Source organism: Chaetodon trifascialis, chromosome 18 (assembly GCF_039877785.1).
Source record: "Chaetodon trifascialis isolate fChaTrf1 chromosome 18, fChaTrf1.hap1, whole genome shotgun sequence".
In the NCBI taxonomy this organism is placed as follows: Eukaryota; Metazoa; Chordata; class Actinopteri; order Chaetodontiformes; family Chaetodontidae; genus Chaetodon; species Chaetodon trifascialis.
The window spans coordinates 4,512,395-4,530,207 of record NC_092073.1 but is presented as its reverse complement, the minus strand read 5'-3'; the positions used below and the strand labels follow the sequence as shown (position 1 = coordinate 4,530,207).

General features: G+C 40.9%; 1 protein-coding gene across 1 annotated transcript in view; it reads right to left on the bottom strand.

Annotated features, from left to right (window-relative positions):
* Nucleotides 1-12,356: 12,356 nt before the first annotated feature.
* The window catches only part of reck (reversion-inducing-cysteine-rich protein with kazal motifs), a 72,996-nt gene continuing 67,539 nt past the window's right edge, over nt 12,357-17,813 (bottom strand). Inside the window, exon 21 of the mRNA XM_070986038.1 lies at nt 12,357-12,864. Coding sequence (XP_070842139.1) covers nt 12,643-12,864 — 222 coding nt within the window. The 3' untranslated portion in view covers nt 12,357-12,642. The remainder of the gene's footprint in view (nt 12,865-17,813) is intronic.

Below are 17,813 nucleotides of genomic sequence, written 5' to 3'. Positions count from 1 at the left end.
TTCACCCTTTCATTACATGGCAATAAGGCCACCACAGAATCATGACAGAATTTTGCTTCTTCACAAACCCTTAGCAACTCATCAAGAGCATTTTGTACCTCTTTTTTATCATCGTTCAACATTAAACCTTGCATTGTGTTTCTTATGACACTTGCTTTATTTAGTTTGGATTTTCTTTCATTTTGTAAACTCTCTAATATACCAGCAAGCGCCTTTGCAGTGAGTCTAACCACCCGCTTTTCAGCTCGTGTTTCGCCACTGCCAGTCGTACTGCTGGCCTTTTTACCAGTTAACATAACATTAGCGTTACCAGTCCCTTTGACAATGTCCGACGCCGGGATCTCCGACATGGTAGATAAAGAGTTGCAAACTCAGTTCAGTACTCGTTGCGCAATAGTCAACGCAAAGTCTACTGTCATTCCTCTTGCCCAACCAATGCATTGGATTTAACCCCACTCATGTGTGCACACATTTAAATGGCCATAAACAGTGTAGCGCTACACATACCTCTCCAAACGATGCATTGGGTGCCGTGCGATGGTCTGGGTCTGATGCTCCACAGTTTCCTTTAGCTTTAGCAGCATAGCTCCTGTGCCGGGTCCAAAGATGACTACAGACGCAGCAGAAGTCCTGGTAGCTCTCTTTGTCCTCCCGCAATCCGTAGACACTCTCCAGCGTAGCAGAAATCCTGGTAGCTTCCCGTCTTCACACAGCCCGCAGAAGTCCTCTATGACTTAGCTTCACATTAACCGAAACTGCGTTTTGCTACTGTAACGTGACGAACAAGCCAGAGGTTTCTCAACAAAGTTCAAAATGGCACAACGTCTGTTCTACCCTTTCCTTGTAAGACTGCTTCGAGAATAAAGACTGGAACATGTTCAGGGAGGTGGCCACCTATGACTGTAACATATGTATAGAGAAGAACACAGACTCTGTGAGTGGATTTGTAGAGAAGTTCATTGAGGCTGGTAGGGAAACTTCCCCTGCTTGGCTTAAATACCTGCCTCTGTAACTGAATTCTGGAATTCCTGACCAGGAGACTGCAGACAGTACACATCAGCGGCAGAACATCAGGTACCGTCACTCTGAACACAGGCGCTGTCCAAGACTGCATGCTCAGTCCATTGTTGTTCAGGTGCTCACCTATGATTGCTAAGTTCAAATCCAACCACATCATTAAGTTTGCTGATGACATCACAGTGGTGGGACTCATCAGCAACAATGTTGAAACACCACACAGAGAGCAAGAGGAGCAAGTGGTGAGTTGCTGCAATGTCGACAACTTATCTCTCAATGACGATCTCACCTGGTCTCTTAACATCAACTCTGCAGCTAAGATGGCACACCAATCCTTTCCTGTGGAGACTGACGAGAGCCAGCCTACCACTGCCCATTCTCATCTCCTTCTGTAGAGGCAATGTGGAGAGCATCTTGGCCAGCTGCATCACTGTGTGGTTTGGGAATTGCAAAGCACTGGAACTCCAGAGCTCATAGTGAGGACAGCTGAGAAGATCATCGGTTTCACTGCATCAGGATTAGCTCTGTGAGGTTCTGCAACAGCTTCTTCCACCAAGATTTCAAAACACCTTGCTGCCCTCCACCACATAAGTGGCTCACGTCCACCCCCCACCCCCACTCCACATACTGCCCCCAACATCTACTGGATATATGTACTGGATATGCGTTATATTTTTTTTCTTGTGCAGAACATAATACACTGCTTGACACAGTATTATGACTTACCGTGTTTCTTTTTTTTATTTCTATTTTATTTTATTTATATCCTACTTTATTTGACTTTATTTTTTTTATTCTTACTCTTATTTGTGTGGTACAAGGATGTCACGTGTGAGGAAGCTGAACTTCATCCTCACCAAATACTGCAAGTGTGTGGATTATCTCTGCAAACATTGACTATGCTCTGCTTGCACAATTTGGATTGGAATTTTGGAATTTGGATTCAGCTGGTCTAGAATTTCCTGTGACATTGATTTAAAACATAGCTGCCAGTACGTTTCATTTGAGTCCTTGTACTGCATTATTTAAACTTACTTTGGTCTTTTTGTAGTTTGGGCAATTTCTATTGGGTATGTTAACATATTTACCAAACACATCATTCAGATCTGGAAAAATGGTGATATTGCTATAAAATCAAATGGATATTGGCCTCAAAATCTCAGCAGTAAACTTGGTGAGTAGCTTCCAGAAATGATGGCCAAAACCACAAAAAAGCCGTAGTTATAATAAACTGGAATTATTCTTTAAGTACTTACATACCCAGAAATCCCAGTGTTATAGTCCATTCAGATGGAAAGACCAAGCAGAAAAGGCTAAGGTTTACAGCACTGAATGAACAGTGAAAATGCAAACTGTCATGATTCTGTGGAGTTTTACACAACACCCAGCTGTGCCATGTATTTGAAACGAACCCACTGAGGGTCAGTCAAAACATAAGTGCATTTTCCATCAGTTAATGGTGAGTACTCTATGCATACTTTATGTTAGGAGTTATGCATCATCATTCGGTACATCTTGAACCCAGTCAGAAAAAGACCAATGGGAGCAGTTTGAAAAACCTAACCTCTTATACGGGTTATTTGCAACAGGGAAATATCTCCTGCATTTAGCATTCAATATTAACTTTATTTGACAACTGTGTAGGAGGAAAAGAGGTTTTTGAGATCATTTTAGAGCGAGTGATTCTTCAAAAGTATTTGTTCTGTCAAGGTTTTTAGTGCTATTTATCAAATGCAGGTATTTGGTCACTCCATGATGGCACCAGCAAGGAGAGGGTTTATCAAAGCTTTACAATTGGTTTTGGAATGTAACTTAGATTTTAGGTTTAGGATAACGTTAAAGTATCCTTCAAGCATGCATGTCATGTTGCCGTACTGCTCAGTGATAGCTACAAAGAAGACTCAGTGGAGATTGGAGTGGAGAACGTGATGTTTACAAGAAACCTAAAGATTAAGGATTTTATTGATGTTCTTGTGAAGGGCAACCATACAAATGCCAGGCAAGTTCAGTCTTTTTTTAATCAATTTTGATTTTTGATTTTTTCATTGTCAGCTGCACAGACAGCTAACACTAGCTTCCTAATGCTAGTCTGGCAGCTAATGCTAACATCACGAGGAAAGCACTAAAGGTTTGGTTCATGTTTTTGAATTGTATTTCCTTTCTTCCAGTTATGGGCAATATGATGTGATGGAGGCTATGTTTGATCCACCGTGGGTACTTGTATTGAGCTGTAGTAGCTCTCCAGTATTTTGCACGTGATAGCTAACAAAGCAATATTTGAAACGTAAGAAAAGACTGAACTCTCCTGGCATTCGTACTGCTGTCCTTCATGAGACCATCAATAGAATCAAGAAGAAAGGGAGTTCTTAGGGATTAGAGGGTTGTATCTGCATTTGAACTGTTCCAAAAAGAAAACTGATCCAATTTTGACATTTTACATTTTGTATGCATTTAGGATGTCTGTCATTTTCATGTATGAAAGATACTTGAAGATACACAGATTTTTGCTATTTAGAAGGCAAAAAAAATCTGAAGTGTTACGTTTGGCCAGAATTTGGACTCAATAGCAGACACACAGACAGTAGCTGGGAAGTCCTGGGAATACCAGGTAGGGCACAAGGTACTGAGGGGGAGACCAGCTCAGAGAAACACAGGAGCACACAGTGGTGGTGTGAGTATAGCATTGAAGGCACGTGGTGGTGGAGGCACAGATAAAACTAGGTTTGTGATGGTTATGGACTTGAGGCTCGAGGTAGGTGGAGGCAAGAGGCTGGGTGGCATGGTGGCAGAGATGCTGGAGCTGGAGATCGGTGCAGGAGAACTCACTGAGCACAAAGGGAAGATGTACAAGAGATCAAGCACTGGTAATTCAGAAAAGAGAAACAAAGACTAAATATAAACTTAAACTTACAGGTAGCACTAATAAATGGCCAACTCTACCACTAAGTAGCGGAAACAATAAGGCAGTGAGTCCTCTGCAGTCCAGAGTCTTTATGCTGTGCTTGATTGTGATGAGTCCCATCTGAATTGGTACCAGCTCCCAAACCACCTGGAGAACCACACCCAGCCTCTGCCAAAAAAAAGGACACGCAGGAAACAAAGTCCCAGTATACAAACTCCCCAGTACACAAGAAAATAGCTGAATTTCCCAAACCATCCCATGAAGTTCAATATCTTAGCAGATAGAGCCTTATGATTCCAAGATGGAAAAATAGTAAATGGCTTATGATGAACTTTGTTATAGGTGCCCAGATAATAAATCCTAATGACCTTGGGGATTTCAACTCTTCTGCGTGAGTCAAGTATAAACCTGGTACTGAGGAGATGTGGTCTGTCAACAGTTGGGGAGCAAAATGGAAGCTAGACTTCTGGTGTGGGATGGTGGAAACTACTTTTCCACAAATCCATGGAAATGACTCATAGCAGACTACCAGTGCTGTTTTCTGATGTCATAAAAATGCTGCCTCCATGAAAAGTTGGAATTCCATGAATCAAAGCCACTGTGCAGGATGACTGGCCACTGGCTCCTGGCCATAAAAAAGTCCCAAGCAAGTGCAGGTTGTCCTGCAAACATGATGTTGCTCAGTTCTTCAGCCTTCCTAATGATGCCCGGCATGTCCTGGAAGTCCTTTGGCGGCCAGCACATGGCTGGCAGACGGATTCAGCGAAGGAGGGAGCTGATATGGTAGAGCTCCTAGCCACAGTGAGGATGGGCAAAGCTGCGGATGTTTGGAATCAGATTCCGAGAACCAGGAGGAAAGGCCAAGTTGGAGGGAGCTGACCTATCTCATTCGTACCTGCCATTTGGTCCCTTCCCGGGATGTCTGGGAAGGCACCGGTGAAGATTGGCCTGTCTGTCCTGAACTCCTGAGGGATGAGCTAGTTCTAACCTTTCATGCTCAGCAGCAAGGCAAGCCTTACAGTGGGGATGAACATCTGCCGTCAGAATGCAGCTGGTTTGACTGGTTTGCAGGGCACAAGCGAAAGGCTTCAGAGTGGCTGAACTTCTGTTGTCTGAAGGGAGCAGAGCTGAGGTCCTGATGGTGGTGTACACTATACATGACCTGAGAAAGGCAACAGTACAGTGTGCAGTGGCAGGAAAGAAAATGTTCACGGCTGCACATAATGTGCAGCAATAAATCAATAGCAACTCAACTCAATAGCAACAGTTATTCAAGGGCAAAGCCTATATGAAACAAAGCCTTTCTTCTCATGCCATCATCAGGTCAACATTTTATCACAGTTCATTTAATACTTTGTGACGCAGTATGTGCAAAATTGATGACATTACCATCAGCCTCAGCTTTAATTTGCATAGAGTGCTATTCACTGCAAATATTCATTTTTATTTCTTTACCTTGTACTGCTGCACATGGTCAGACATAAATTAGGTCAATTAGATTCCCATATCATCGAAGTTTAACATTTGGATTACAAAACATTGGAAATATAACGACAATTGACAATATGACAATTTAATGAACACTCAATTCGCTCCTCAGCACATTAAATGTCACAAAGTATCTGCACTTTAATGATTTTCAGTTGTGGCTACTAGTGTCACTGGAACATTTTTACATAATTACCCGCTGTCTACTGACAGCGGGTAATTATGTAAAAATGTTCTGTATGCTGTATATTTCTAACTTTTACTTTAGTTTTTAGATTTTGGATGAGAATTGCAGAGACTAAGGGTTTGAGTTCAGAATAAATGACTGGAACATTGATTAGAAGAGCCCCCAGGTGTGAGTGTGAGTGTGAATGGTTGTGTGTTTGTGCCCTGCGATCGACTGGCGACCGGTCCAGGGTGTACCCCGCCTCTCACCCGTTGACGGCTGGGATAGGCTCCAGCGCCCCCCGCAACCCCGAAAGGGATACGCGGTATAGAAAATGGATGGATGGATGGATTGATTGATTAGAAGAAAAGAGTTATCCTGACATCCAAATAAGAGGAATTTGTGAGAGCTCTGCAGAATCTATGAAAATGTAACCCTAACCTCTCATAGGCCAAAAAAAATTCATTATTAAAATACCAATTGACACCTCCTTCCTGTCATTGTCAAATGGAAACTCAAAAATCATTAAGAGTGAAGGAAAGGTACTCACATATTGTGGATGCTGGCCTCAACAACCAGTTAACAAATTATTATCGTAAAAAGTCTGAGTGGCCTCTAGAGAACTGCAGATGGCATATACAGTACAGGCCATAGAGAGCAATGAGGTGAGAGATTTCACACACAGCTGGCTGCAGTGGTAGACTCCTGCTGTCTGGTTAAAGAAATGGTGCAATTTAAGTACAGAGCTGGAGTCAGGAGGACTGACTGAAACAACAGGACTGGCTCTGTCCAAAGTTCTAAAACACTCCGACCCATATCTACCTCTACAGCTCATTCAGGAATTGTGTAATTCAAACACAAACAGTTGAAGTCACTGTGTGCAGCATCTTTGCTGGTTGCATGCAACCTCATGGTGACAACACCATGACTGTGCCTGGCTGTTGTTTACAAAGAGTTCCTGTATGTAACTTCCTGTTCAGCCACCAATCTGCTTTCTCCAATTTTCTGTTTATATACTGTTTAAATGAATGAGATAAAGTGTTGACCAGATATAACCTGTGGATTAAGTGTTGGTCGGTGTAATTGTGAACTTGTGAGCCAGGCTGGCTGTTTCCCACTACTTCCATTCTTTCTGCTAAGCTAAGCCAATCACCTCTCAGCTCTAGCTCCATACTTAATGCACAGAGATATTAATCATCTCATCTCACTTTATGAAACAAAGGAAAAATTGGAGCTATTCGTCCAGAGACAAAATAGTAAGTGAATTCAGCTGTTGCATTGTTTGGTTTGAATGAAAAATAGCAGTTTTGGACGATAATTGCACACAATTAATGGTCTCACATATACAATAAATTTGCAATTAAATGCCCGTACTTGAGAGATGTTGATGTACAAAACTAGAAGTACAAAAGGGAAAAACTTGCTTCACTGGGGAAAAGATACTTTAGCAAATGATGTCATTTTTCGCAACCCCTGCATCACACCTTGTTATCTCACTCATACATAACTTAAAACAGTGTGCTGCAAAAAGATTTCAATATTGATCATTTCAGGAGCTCATCTGTGAAAGTGTGTGTGTGTGTGTGTGTGTGTGTGTGTGTGTGTGAGTGAGACAGAACACTCCCAGGTTGTATTTGTATCTCGGTGGATTAAAGATTAATGCCCCATCCCTCAAGCACCTTTCGTCTTTGCACACCTTATATTTTGAAAAGTTTTGAGCTGTCAGCAGAGAGGTTTTGCAAACTTCTGTAACAAATGATCAACTGCAGCAGGTTAGTATTGCTCTCCAGCCTTTAGGCCAATCTGCAAATCCATTTGTAATGGATACAATTGCAGACAATTGTTTATTGTTGGGATGCTTTGACAATGTGTCTAAAAAAAGTCTTCTTTGGGTCTTCAGTGGTGAGGCTCTATGTTTGCTATATTTGGATTCCAGGTGAATGCTGAGCTGAGCTGTCTGAAAATGTCTCACAGCAGTTTATAATGAAACACACCTCAAGCACACATTTTTGGTTGTGGTATTGCGCTTTTTATATTTAATGATATATGCATCCTAATGACTTCCTTACAATTCTTTTCTTCAATTAATGGCACTTTTACAAACACAGTGATGATACAAAGAAAAGAACAACACTCAATGACCCATAGAAACCAAAATTTGGTAATAGGAATCAAACCAAACCAACAAATGAAATAAAAAAAAAAAAAAAAGAAAAAAGAAAAACCACACACACACACACACACACACACACACACACACACACACACACACACACACACACACAAACAAAAAAAAGAGTAACAATAGTCCTAGATGTTACCATAAAAAAGCATGTCAGCTAATTGGACTGACTCCTCAAGCCTACCTGAGAGTTTATACGCTCAGAATAGCTGACTTGTTCAATTATACTCCATAACACTGCTTTTACATCAACACGGAAAGACAAGAGAAATGAGCTTCCCGCAACAAATACTGTGTACTTCCTCTCAGTTTCCAGAGGGCTGCCAAGTCAGCTGTAAAACATGAACAACAACAAAAAGCATCACAATGTCTGAATAGTTTGACATCTTGGGAAAATGTTTGATTAGCTTCCTTTCTGAGGGTGAGACAAGAAGACGGATATCAGTCGAGTGTCTGTGTGTTACGTAGGGAGCAGGAGTCAGGGTGTTAGGACTGGAAAGAGGAGGAAACAACTATCCTGACTCTGATCAAACCCGTCTAAAGCTCATCCAGTACACCTGATGTTAAAATGTGATCTGTATCTGAACACGTCACGTCAGGAAAAACATGTTAATGCTAAGTATAAATGCTCTGTGATCGGAATGGGATCGGATTAGCCCAAACACATCTGGAGGTAGTACGGCTCAGTGTGTTACGATGTTAGATGGGTGTAATCGTAACGTGATAGCATCTGTACACAAAACAACACTGATACAGGTATGTTTGTTTAAGCAAACATAAAATATAGGTTGTTCAAGTTTAGAGAGTGAGCAAGTGAGATATGCCTCTAATTACTGACTGTTTGGTTATTTTGTGTTTGAAAGCTCCAAAAGAGGCTTTATTCAACAGACCTGAAGGAAAAATGCAGTGCAGGTGTGTCTGAGAGTGTGCACTGATAATGAGGCCACAGGGATTTCTGAAACCAACTGATGGAGCTAATGTTAATTAGCTAGCAGATGAATAGACTATTGTTTGTCAAGATAAAACTCCAACAAGTGCTGCATCTCTCCCTAAAACTATGGATTTCTTTATTTTAACGTTTCTCTTCGAGTATGGCTGAATGAAATGAACAAGATGTAAGGTGCTCATTAGTCAGCTGTCAGTGTTTCTGCGTGTATTTTTGGTTCACCCCTGCCCAGCTAACAGTGTCCACACACCAGCTCGTCACTGAACACACACACACGTCGACTGATGTGGATCTCATCTCACCTTCAGAAAGAAAGTAACTCAGCCTTTTTCCCACAAATGTTGAACTATTCTTTTAGCTGTGAAATAATTCATCCACAGCAGAACACTTCAGTCTTTAGTTTGAATGTGTGAACTCTTTCATCTTTGCTTTTTTCAAAGTGTGACGTGAAAACAAATGAATTCACCAAAGACATACAAAATCTTGAAAAGCAAGCAAATTCATGTTGGCTCTAGAGAAAATGAATGTAATAATAATAATAATAATAATAATAAGAAGAAGAATAATAATAAGAATAATAAGAGATGGAGGAGCCGTGGTGAGGTTTCCCTGCTAAAGAGCTGCCTTGCACAGTAATACTGTTAGAGACTGGGACACATTGTGCTGTACAGGCAGATAGAAAAACACACATAGACAGAACAACACACACTATAATACATTCTGGAGTAAAAACACTTCATAATTGTCATCATGCAAGAATAACAGCTATTTGTTTAAGAAACATGGCACATAGGTGATCATTATCTCAATCCATTATCAGATACATATCAAATATAGAGACATATCTCAACAAATATAAAGTTATTGCATTTTCATTATTACTTCATATACGACTCTATATGCAAGGCATACTGTGGAAATCTTCACTTCCCAAAGTGGATTGTGGGTAGCGACTAACTGATTGTCCGTCTGTTATTTAATGGCTTCTAGTTCATATGTACAGACAGGAAGCATCCCTTTTAGTGCTTTTCAGAGCTACTGGCCTCACACAAAGGGAGCAGTGGTCCAGGCTTTTCTGCTGCTCATTCACTTGCTGTTGTTGGTCCTGGTCGCACTTTCTCAGAGGTGGTGTTCATAAGATACTCCAGTACATTCACGGCACAGGAATACATTGGTTGATGTCACCGTGATGCCTTTAGAGCTGATTAGAATCCAACTTGAAACAAAGACAGTTTCATATTCCAACGACTATAACAAAAACAATGATTTGGCACGTTTTAGTCCACTAAAGTGGCAATAACTTGATTTTCATGCTTAATTAATGTATTAGTTGGGGTACAGTATGTGGCTGTAAGATGCAGTCACAGTGTTGTCATCAGGGTTTGTGAGTTTGGACCTGGAGACTATTATATTCATAACAGCAGGGGCATGGGAAGATGATGTTTATGAGGCCATACAAATCTAATTAAAGTCAATCAGGTTGCATTATGGGAGCCAGTAGTTGGGACTGTCAGGAGATCTCGGTCTGCTGCATCAATGTTGACCCTTTTTCTTTTAAAACTTTTAATCTGTCTCTTTCAAGTCCTCTGACTTTATGAAGAGGCAACACTTTATACTACGAATCATGGATATTTATCATTCCTGTTGACCATTTTCCAAAGCATACAGTCACATTTCCAATGCTTTCCTCCCTTCCACACAGATATTGGTTTCAGTTCATTTCAGTCCACCATACAACAAGCTGCAGCGCTGCAAAAGTTGAGATGGTTGCTGCATCCTAATGAATGCTTTCATTTGTTTCTTCAAGTTAAATGATCATATGTTATGCAGCTGCAAGCAGGTACTAAAACTCTGAAATGCTCTGAGGTTCGGCTACTGAACAGCAATCTTTTTTTAATGCAAAAACAAAAAAAATCACATTTTCCTTTTCAGGATGTTTTTGTCTACTGGATTTGATCCCAACAACACACTGGAGCACATCAGTGCTTTCCAACTAACTACCATCAGCATCATTGAAGCATTGTGGGCAGAGTTTTGAATTACGGTCCTTATTAGCAGCTGATTTACTGTGTGTTGAACATTTACATTTACTAACATTTACTATGTTCATGGAGAAACATATGAAGCAGCTTTCAAGTCTCTGTGATTTACTCTTCATATGGTGTAATGCCAACACGATAAGTTGATTCATTGATTAGTTGATCAACATAAAATGAAACATTTGTCTAGATTAATCATTTTAGTTGTTTATTACCGTAAATGCCAATCCTCTCAACTGTGATGATTTGTTACTCTTCACTGTTTTCTGTTGTAAATTGGTTTTGGATTGCTAGTCGGACAAAAGAAAAAATTTAAAGACCTGACCAGGGGAGTCAGCACGGATTAGAGAAAAGTGGAACTAGTTGGTGGAGCAAAGATGTGTGTGAAGATTCTCAGTCATTGTGCTCACAATTATCCAAGGATGGTTGAATCATGGCCAACCGGGCCATGAGCCTCCTTCAGTTCTAAGTCTCAGGTATTTAACCTCACTTGGATCATTAGTGCTAGGAGCACCATCGATCTCTCATCTTATCTTGTGCTCAGATTTACAGTATCTTGTGAGCCTTTCAGGGGCCCTGACTCATACATGAAACCAAATTAGCTGATAAGTGAAATAATAATCAGATTAATGAAAAATCCAAATAATTGTGCTAATATGGTTCTGAAATGAGTCGAGAGGAAGGAAATCTACCCACATAGTGATGTTGTGCTTTGGGAAATGCTTGTAGTTATCAGGCTATGGTGCAGAATAACATTGAGAAGGTCTTTAAAAATATAAATGATACTTTATGAACACCACATCAGATTGAGTTTGACCAGGTTTGTTACAGAGAGAAGCTTCATGCCATCAGGTAAAACTGACATCTTACCGATATAGACCGTTTGGATCCTTGATCACGATTTCAGCTCTGATCCCCTTCACTGCGCAGAAACACAACAGAAGCTGGACTCCCTTCATACTTAAAAGTTTTGCTGAAGTTTTGGACACTTTTTTTGGTCAGCAGTTACAACCGACTTTGGAGGCTGGATTAGTTTGATCTGAGCTGGCTCAAGTCCATGAGCATGGCACTAACACTGCTGAGGTTACAGGTTCAAACACTAGGTCCACATACACCTCACATGTATATACATCATCCACCGTGTGCAAGACTGTGCAGTCTCATTTACTGGAGGCATGCAAAGTGTCACTTCAATGCTGATCTGACTCCATCTAATACATGGTTTACACTGAACCGAGAAGTCTGGATTGAGTGACACCAATCGTTGTGTGTGAGTGAGTGTGACCAAGGGAATTTCAGGTAATCTGTCAGACAGATGTGCTACCAGACAGGGATGTTTTGTCCTTGTCTGTCTCCAAAATCCAATTGGGCACACACAGACACACAGACACACAGACACAGACACACACACACACACACACACACACACACACACACACACACACACACACACACACACACAAAGCCTCAGAACGAGAGTTTTAACAGCTTTCAGAGGAGAGCTTGCTACTACGACTAATGGATAAACACTGCTGGTATCAAGTCAAATGCATCATAAAGGTCACACACACACACACACACACACACACACACACACACACACACACACACACACACACACACACATCCATACACTCACACGTTGAAGCACACTTCACTTAACTTGTCCACTGAATAACACTGTTCATACAAAAGCTTTCCATATTAATAGCTTTTTTCACCGCCTTGATTGTTTGACACGCAGGTGAGTCAAAAGGAATGATTGTCGAAAGGTATCTTCTTCCTGCTCCACGACCGCCCAAACACACTCACCTCTTGACACCCCCATCATCCCAGGAAGAGGGGGGATACTTTGGAACACTCAAGAGTTAGTGGGAGAGAGGCTGGGTGGGGGTTAAACACTTAGAGCTGATGGAAGACAGGGGCTGCGGCGATGAGGAGGCCCAGGAGGAGAGAAAAGCCGCGGTGTGGAGGTGAAGGCGGACAGCCCCCTGACGAGTGGATGGAGGAGGTCTTGATCTCAGAGATGAGAAAGGCAGAGAGGGGGACGTGGGAGACCAGTGTGGGGCTGGCATAGTTGATGAGGGAATCGATCTTCTCGGCCTCCTTACTGCAGGCTTCGATCTGGGAAATACAAGAGCAATTCACAGTTCTTCAGTGTACGTTGGTTTTATGACAAACTGGACATCAGTGAATCTTTTATGATGCGTATTAACATGCTCAGTTACGTGTTTATTGCAGAATTGAATCAATAAGTTTTGCTGTTAATCTGAATTCATTTGAAGGACGATTCCAAAGTCCAGCCCGCAGTGCTACAAAGACCTTGAATTTCACAAGATGTCCACACAGGACGAAGGTTGAATTCCAATCGCTGCATTTTCTGAGAATTCTCACTAAAAATGCTCCTTTTTTGAGGAAAATAGCTGCAGAGGACTGCAGTGTGTGTTTTCCAGTCTACTGTTGTTCCTCTAAGAACATTTCCCCATAATTTAAAACAGGGGATTTCAAAGTCTGATGCAGTGATTTCCCCGTCAGACAAATTTGAGACAGCTGTGCCCTCACAAAACTCCATGTAAGCAATTTTAAATAGTTGACCTTTCTGCCAGTACGTCCATGGGTTTTAAAGGGTCCATTCACAAGTCCTGACACTCTGTCCATTCAGAAGATCTGAGTGGACAGTGTCAGTGTTCCAGAGATACATGAGTGACAACAAGTGTATTTTCTCGATGATATCTAAACAACTTTATGGATGTTGGACATCATGGAAATAATGATATTATTGTGTAAGAATCTAAAAATATGTATGTATGTCTGTGTGTTTAGATATGACTGAGTCATGACTGTGAGAACGGGTGTGAGGTGTTGGATGCATGTGACTTCCATTGATTTTAGACTGTACATGAGAACTTCAGGGAGATTCATTAAAACGAAAACATCTTTATGCATGATGAGGACGGCTTGTGGATTTGAATTTAATTTTTTCCCTGAAAATTGAACTGTTGGGCATCTGATAACTGTCTGCGAATGTGGTTCTAATGCTAACGCCAATCTTAAGTCAGTATTTTTGTCTTGTTTGCTAGAACCCTAATTGACTCCATTTGCTTCCTTGTGTGTCAGGGTAAGGGTTCCCTGCCCTGCTCTACAAACCCCATCTCAGAAACTTCTGAATAAAACAGCTTTGAGTCCTAAATGAACATAACAAACAGTCCCAGGACAGAAGTTCTAACAGCTATGAGCCCGGTTCTGGGATACCTGGCTACCAAAAGTCCACACAAGTCAGCTCCCAAAGCATCCTGGATAAAACATGCAGAGTAAGAACACTGCTGGTCATTTGGACTGTACTTGACTAGATGCACTTTGAACGAAACAGTAACTGACTGCAACTGATGACACTTCACAAGAACATCAGTACAAACAAGAACACAGACTGAAGAAGGCTTTTGGATTACCATGACCTTTTCAAAAGACTTTTACAAGACTTAAATATTTCAACTGAGAACCTGAACACTTTGGATTTCTTTTCAGTGTTCTGTTCAAAGTGTTCTTTTCAAAGTGTTAGAATAGAGGAAAACATTCATACTGAAGCAAAAGGTACAAAGCAATGTTATGTTTAAGCCTGCTGTGTGCAATGCTTTCAATGCAACTTTGTCAGGCTGCTGTCTTCCACTGTACACACAAACATTCCACAACAGTGAAAGCTATTCTGTGCTTCACCATTCACTTTGTTGGTTGCATTTTTCATGAAAAGCTTCAAGAATTTTTGAAATTTTATTTAAGAAACAACCTACGAGTGCACAGTGTTTTGTGCTCAAATGTGATCACGAATGTGGAAACTTTGCTTTGGCACTGCCATCATCAGCCGGGGAATAAATATTACTTCTCAAACAAGTGGAGGAAGCTGTTGCCTAGAAACAGCTAAAACTAAAAGCCTACCAGAAGCCTTCTGTAACCACTGACACTGCTGTTTGCTTTGTGCTTTTTCTTGTTTATCCTTTTCTTTTTTGTTCAGTTGCTCTTCTGTCTAAATCCAATGCCATTTTATCATTTGTGAGAGATTCATTCTGTCGCTCTGTGCTTCTGTCCACTGATCTTCTTGTTCCCAGAAAGGTTAAAGTGTGTGTATCATTAGTCGTACAAATCATCCATCCATCCATCCATCCATCCATTTTCTATGCCGCTTATCCTTTTCGGGGTTGTGGGGGGGCCGGAGCTTATCTCGGCTGTCAACGGGCGGGAGGCGGGGTACACCCTGGACCGGTCGCCAGCCGATCGCAGGGCACAAACACACAACCATTCACACTCACACTCACACCTAGGGGCAATTTAGAGTCACCAATCAACCTAATGAGCATGTTTTTGGTCAGTGGGAGGAAGCCGGAGTGCCCGGAGAGAAGCCACAAATCATCTTTCAAATGTAATATTTTGCAGACTTTCCAAATTATATAATCTATCAAAAGAAACACTTAACTATACACTTCAGGCCCAATTAAAGTTACAGTTTCATCGTTCTTACGCTCAGCTGCGCACAGGTCTGTCAGTGTTATCATCATGAAATTTGAAATATAAAAGCATGAATGATTAATTACAGTAAAAACTGTTAGTCCTACAGTTTTAGTTCATTGTTTCCATGACCTTGAAAGAGTGGAGCTAGAGAAGAACTGCAGCTTAGTCAAGATGGACTGGACTCTGCTCTGATGACACGACAAGCTTACAATTACTATTAGTCATTCAGCAGACACTACATACATACAAGCACACTGACACACTGAAATGAGAGAAAATCAAGTTGCCACGTTCAAGTTACATGACCAGTTACATGACTGATGAAGGCCGTGTAGATGAAAACGCCTGAGGGACTTAACCTTGCGTATGGTAGGAGCACTGTTTTCATAAAAACATAAACCACATCCATCATCCTTTTCTATGTATATCAACCTGCTGCCAACACCCTACAGTGATGCATGTTTTACGTTCTTTAAGAGTCTTCCTGGTATTGTGATCGGAGCACAATCAGGTGGACATCTGGAGGCTTTCTGGCTCACTTTAGAACTCAGCAGGAGTAAATGCAACCCCTGCACTGTGAGCCCTTTCTTAAAAACAGCTGCAGTTGCATTTCATTTCAATTGTTCACTTGTTTTGCCACATGACCCTGCTGGCCACACAATGCTTGACCGACAGTGCTAATGCTGGGCTGAACCCCTGAGTCGGCCTGGGTAGAAAAATGGCTTTGGTGTTGGAATTTAATCATTTAGTACTTATTGATTTTTTTCCTCTGATAGCGAGTGATTCTTTACGATTCCCACTTTCAAGCCAACTTTCAGTTTGTGCCTATTTTATTCTCTTTGTTCTCTCACTTTATGTCTTCATTTATTTGTTACTCCCATTCTTTCCATCTTTTAATTCTTCCAGCATAGAATGTAAGTCTACCAGCAGCTTTTGGATGAGGCATGCTGAATGCTTTTGGGCATGAACTCATTCTGGTCTAAGATTAGATTATTGCTACCAGCAACAGCAGTTTAACATCAGCCTGAAGACGTCTCAGCATGAGATAGTGTTTTTAACCCACTTACTGGGTGACATACATAAATCTGTTCCTATTACAATGACTTATGTTCCCATCTCATGACTTCAGGGTGCAATGTGTACTGAAAGATTCCGAATTTTTATGTCATTCACAATTAAAATCAATTATGAGATCACTCCCCAAAGGCCACAGCACACAATACATTTGGTCTTATGTCTACATTTGCACCTCAGTCACTTTTATGTGTGGAAATCTTAAGAGGTTGGACCTGTAACATTTCCATAAAGCTCTCAACGTCACATTTGAAATGAATATTGTAACACAAGGTCACCATGCATAAAGAACAGAAAGAGCGAGATAACTGCATGTCTGCTTCTGCCTTAAGAGCTCAGTGATGAACTGATCACGATTATTATCTCTTATTCACAAAGAAATAAACATAAATTCTGCTTTATAAAGCAGGAAACAGCAAGACTGAGCAAATTTATTTAAATTAGTGAGATTCTCTTCATGTCACAAAAGGCTTCCAAAGGTTTTAATTTGATTTTTGGACTCGAAGGCTTGAAGGCTGGATGAAGTAATATAAGATCAGAAGTGAGAAAGGTGTTATGCAAAAAATCTAAATATTAACACATTTAATGATGTACAATAGGACTGTCTTACCCCGATAGATGCAGAGTGTCTTTTTCTCATAGCTATCTACACTGTGGCACCGTTGGTAAATATTTCCAAATGTTAAGCGACTATGTTATCGTATGTTTAAGTCAGCTAGTGGACCAACCAGAGAACTGAGACAGTTTCATTAAAGGCGGTAGATAACCTGGGAATTTCAACTGATTCAAACAATGTGGTTGTCCTTTTTTTTGTTAGATTTGACTACTGCATTTGATTGATCATACATTTGAATCAATCGTCTTGGTTTCTCTTGTACTTGTGAGACATACTTCTGTTTCGGTGACTTTGTCTCACAGATGTTTGACATTGATTACTGTGTTCCTCAAGAAAGCAGTCTAGGTCCCATTCGTTTAAAAGGCAAGTGTTTGAATGGTGTCCAATGGCATTTTAGGGCAAACCATTTAAGGATGGGTGGATCTACCTGACGTGGACATTGCAATCACCAGCGAATCAGGAATGGTGTAATAAATGCTTCTGGGAAATGCAAGGGGTGGCACATCCCATAATGACACATTGAGTCAAATGCTATGAATGAGAGCTAATCAGTTCATCCTTGAGTCCAAATTCAATCTAAGCATCCCTTTGATATCATGGGAAGGACAGACAACCCAAAAACAAAAGCTTTCAGTCATGTCTGTCATTGGTGCGACAATCAATTGGATGTGATTGATTACGTTGAATTATGGGCATTGATATATTGATATTAGTACATATTAGTAATAGTTACGCCTTGAAGATGTTTTCTTTAAAACATATACGCTGCATTTGTCAGTACTGTCTACAATAAACAATCATGACAACAAACAAAGCAAGTGGAAAAGGATGAAGTGAGATATTGGAGGAGACAGATGCATCCTCCCCCTCAGCTTACCAC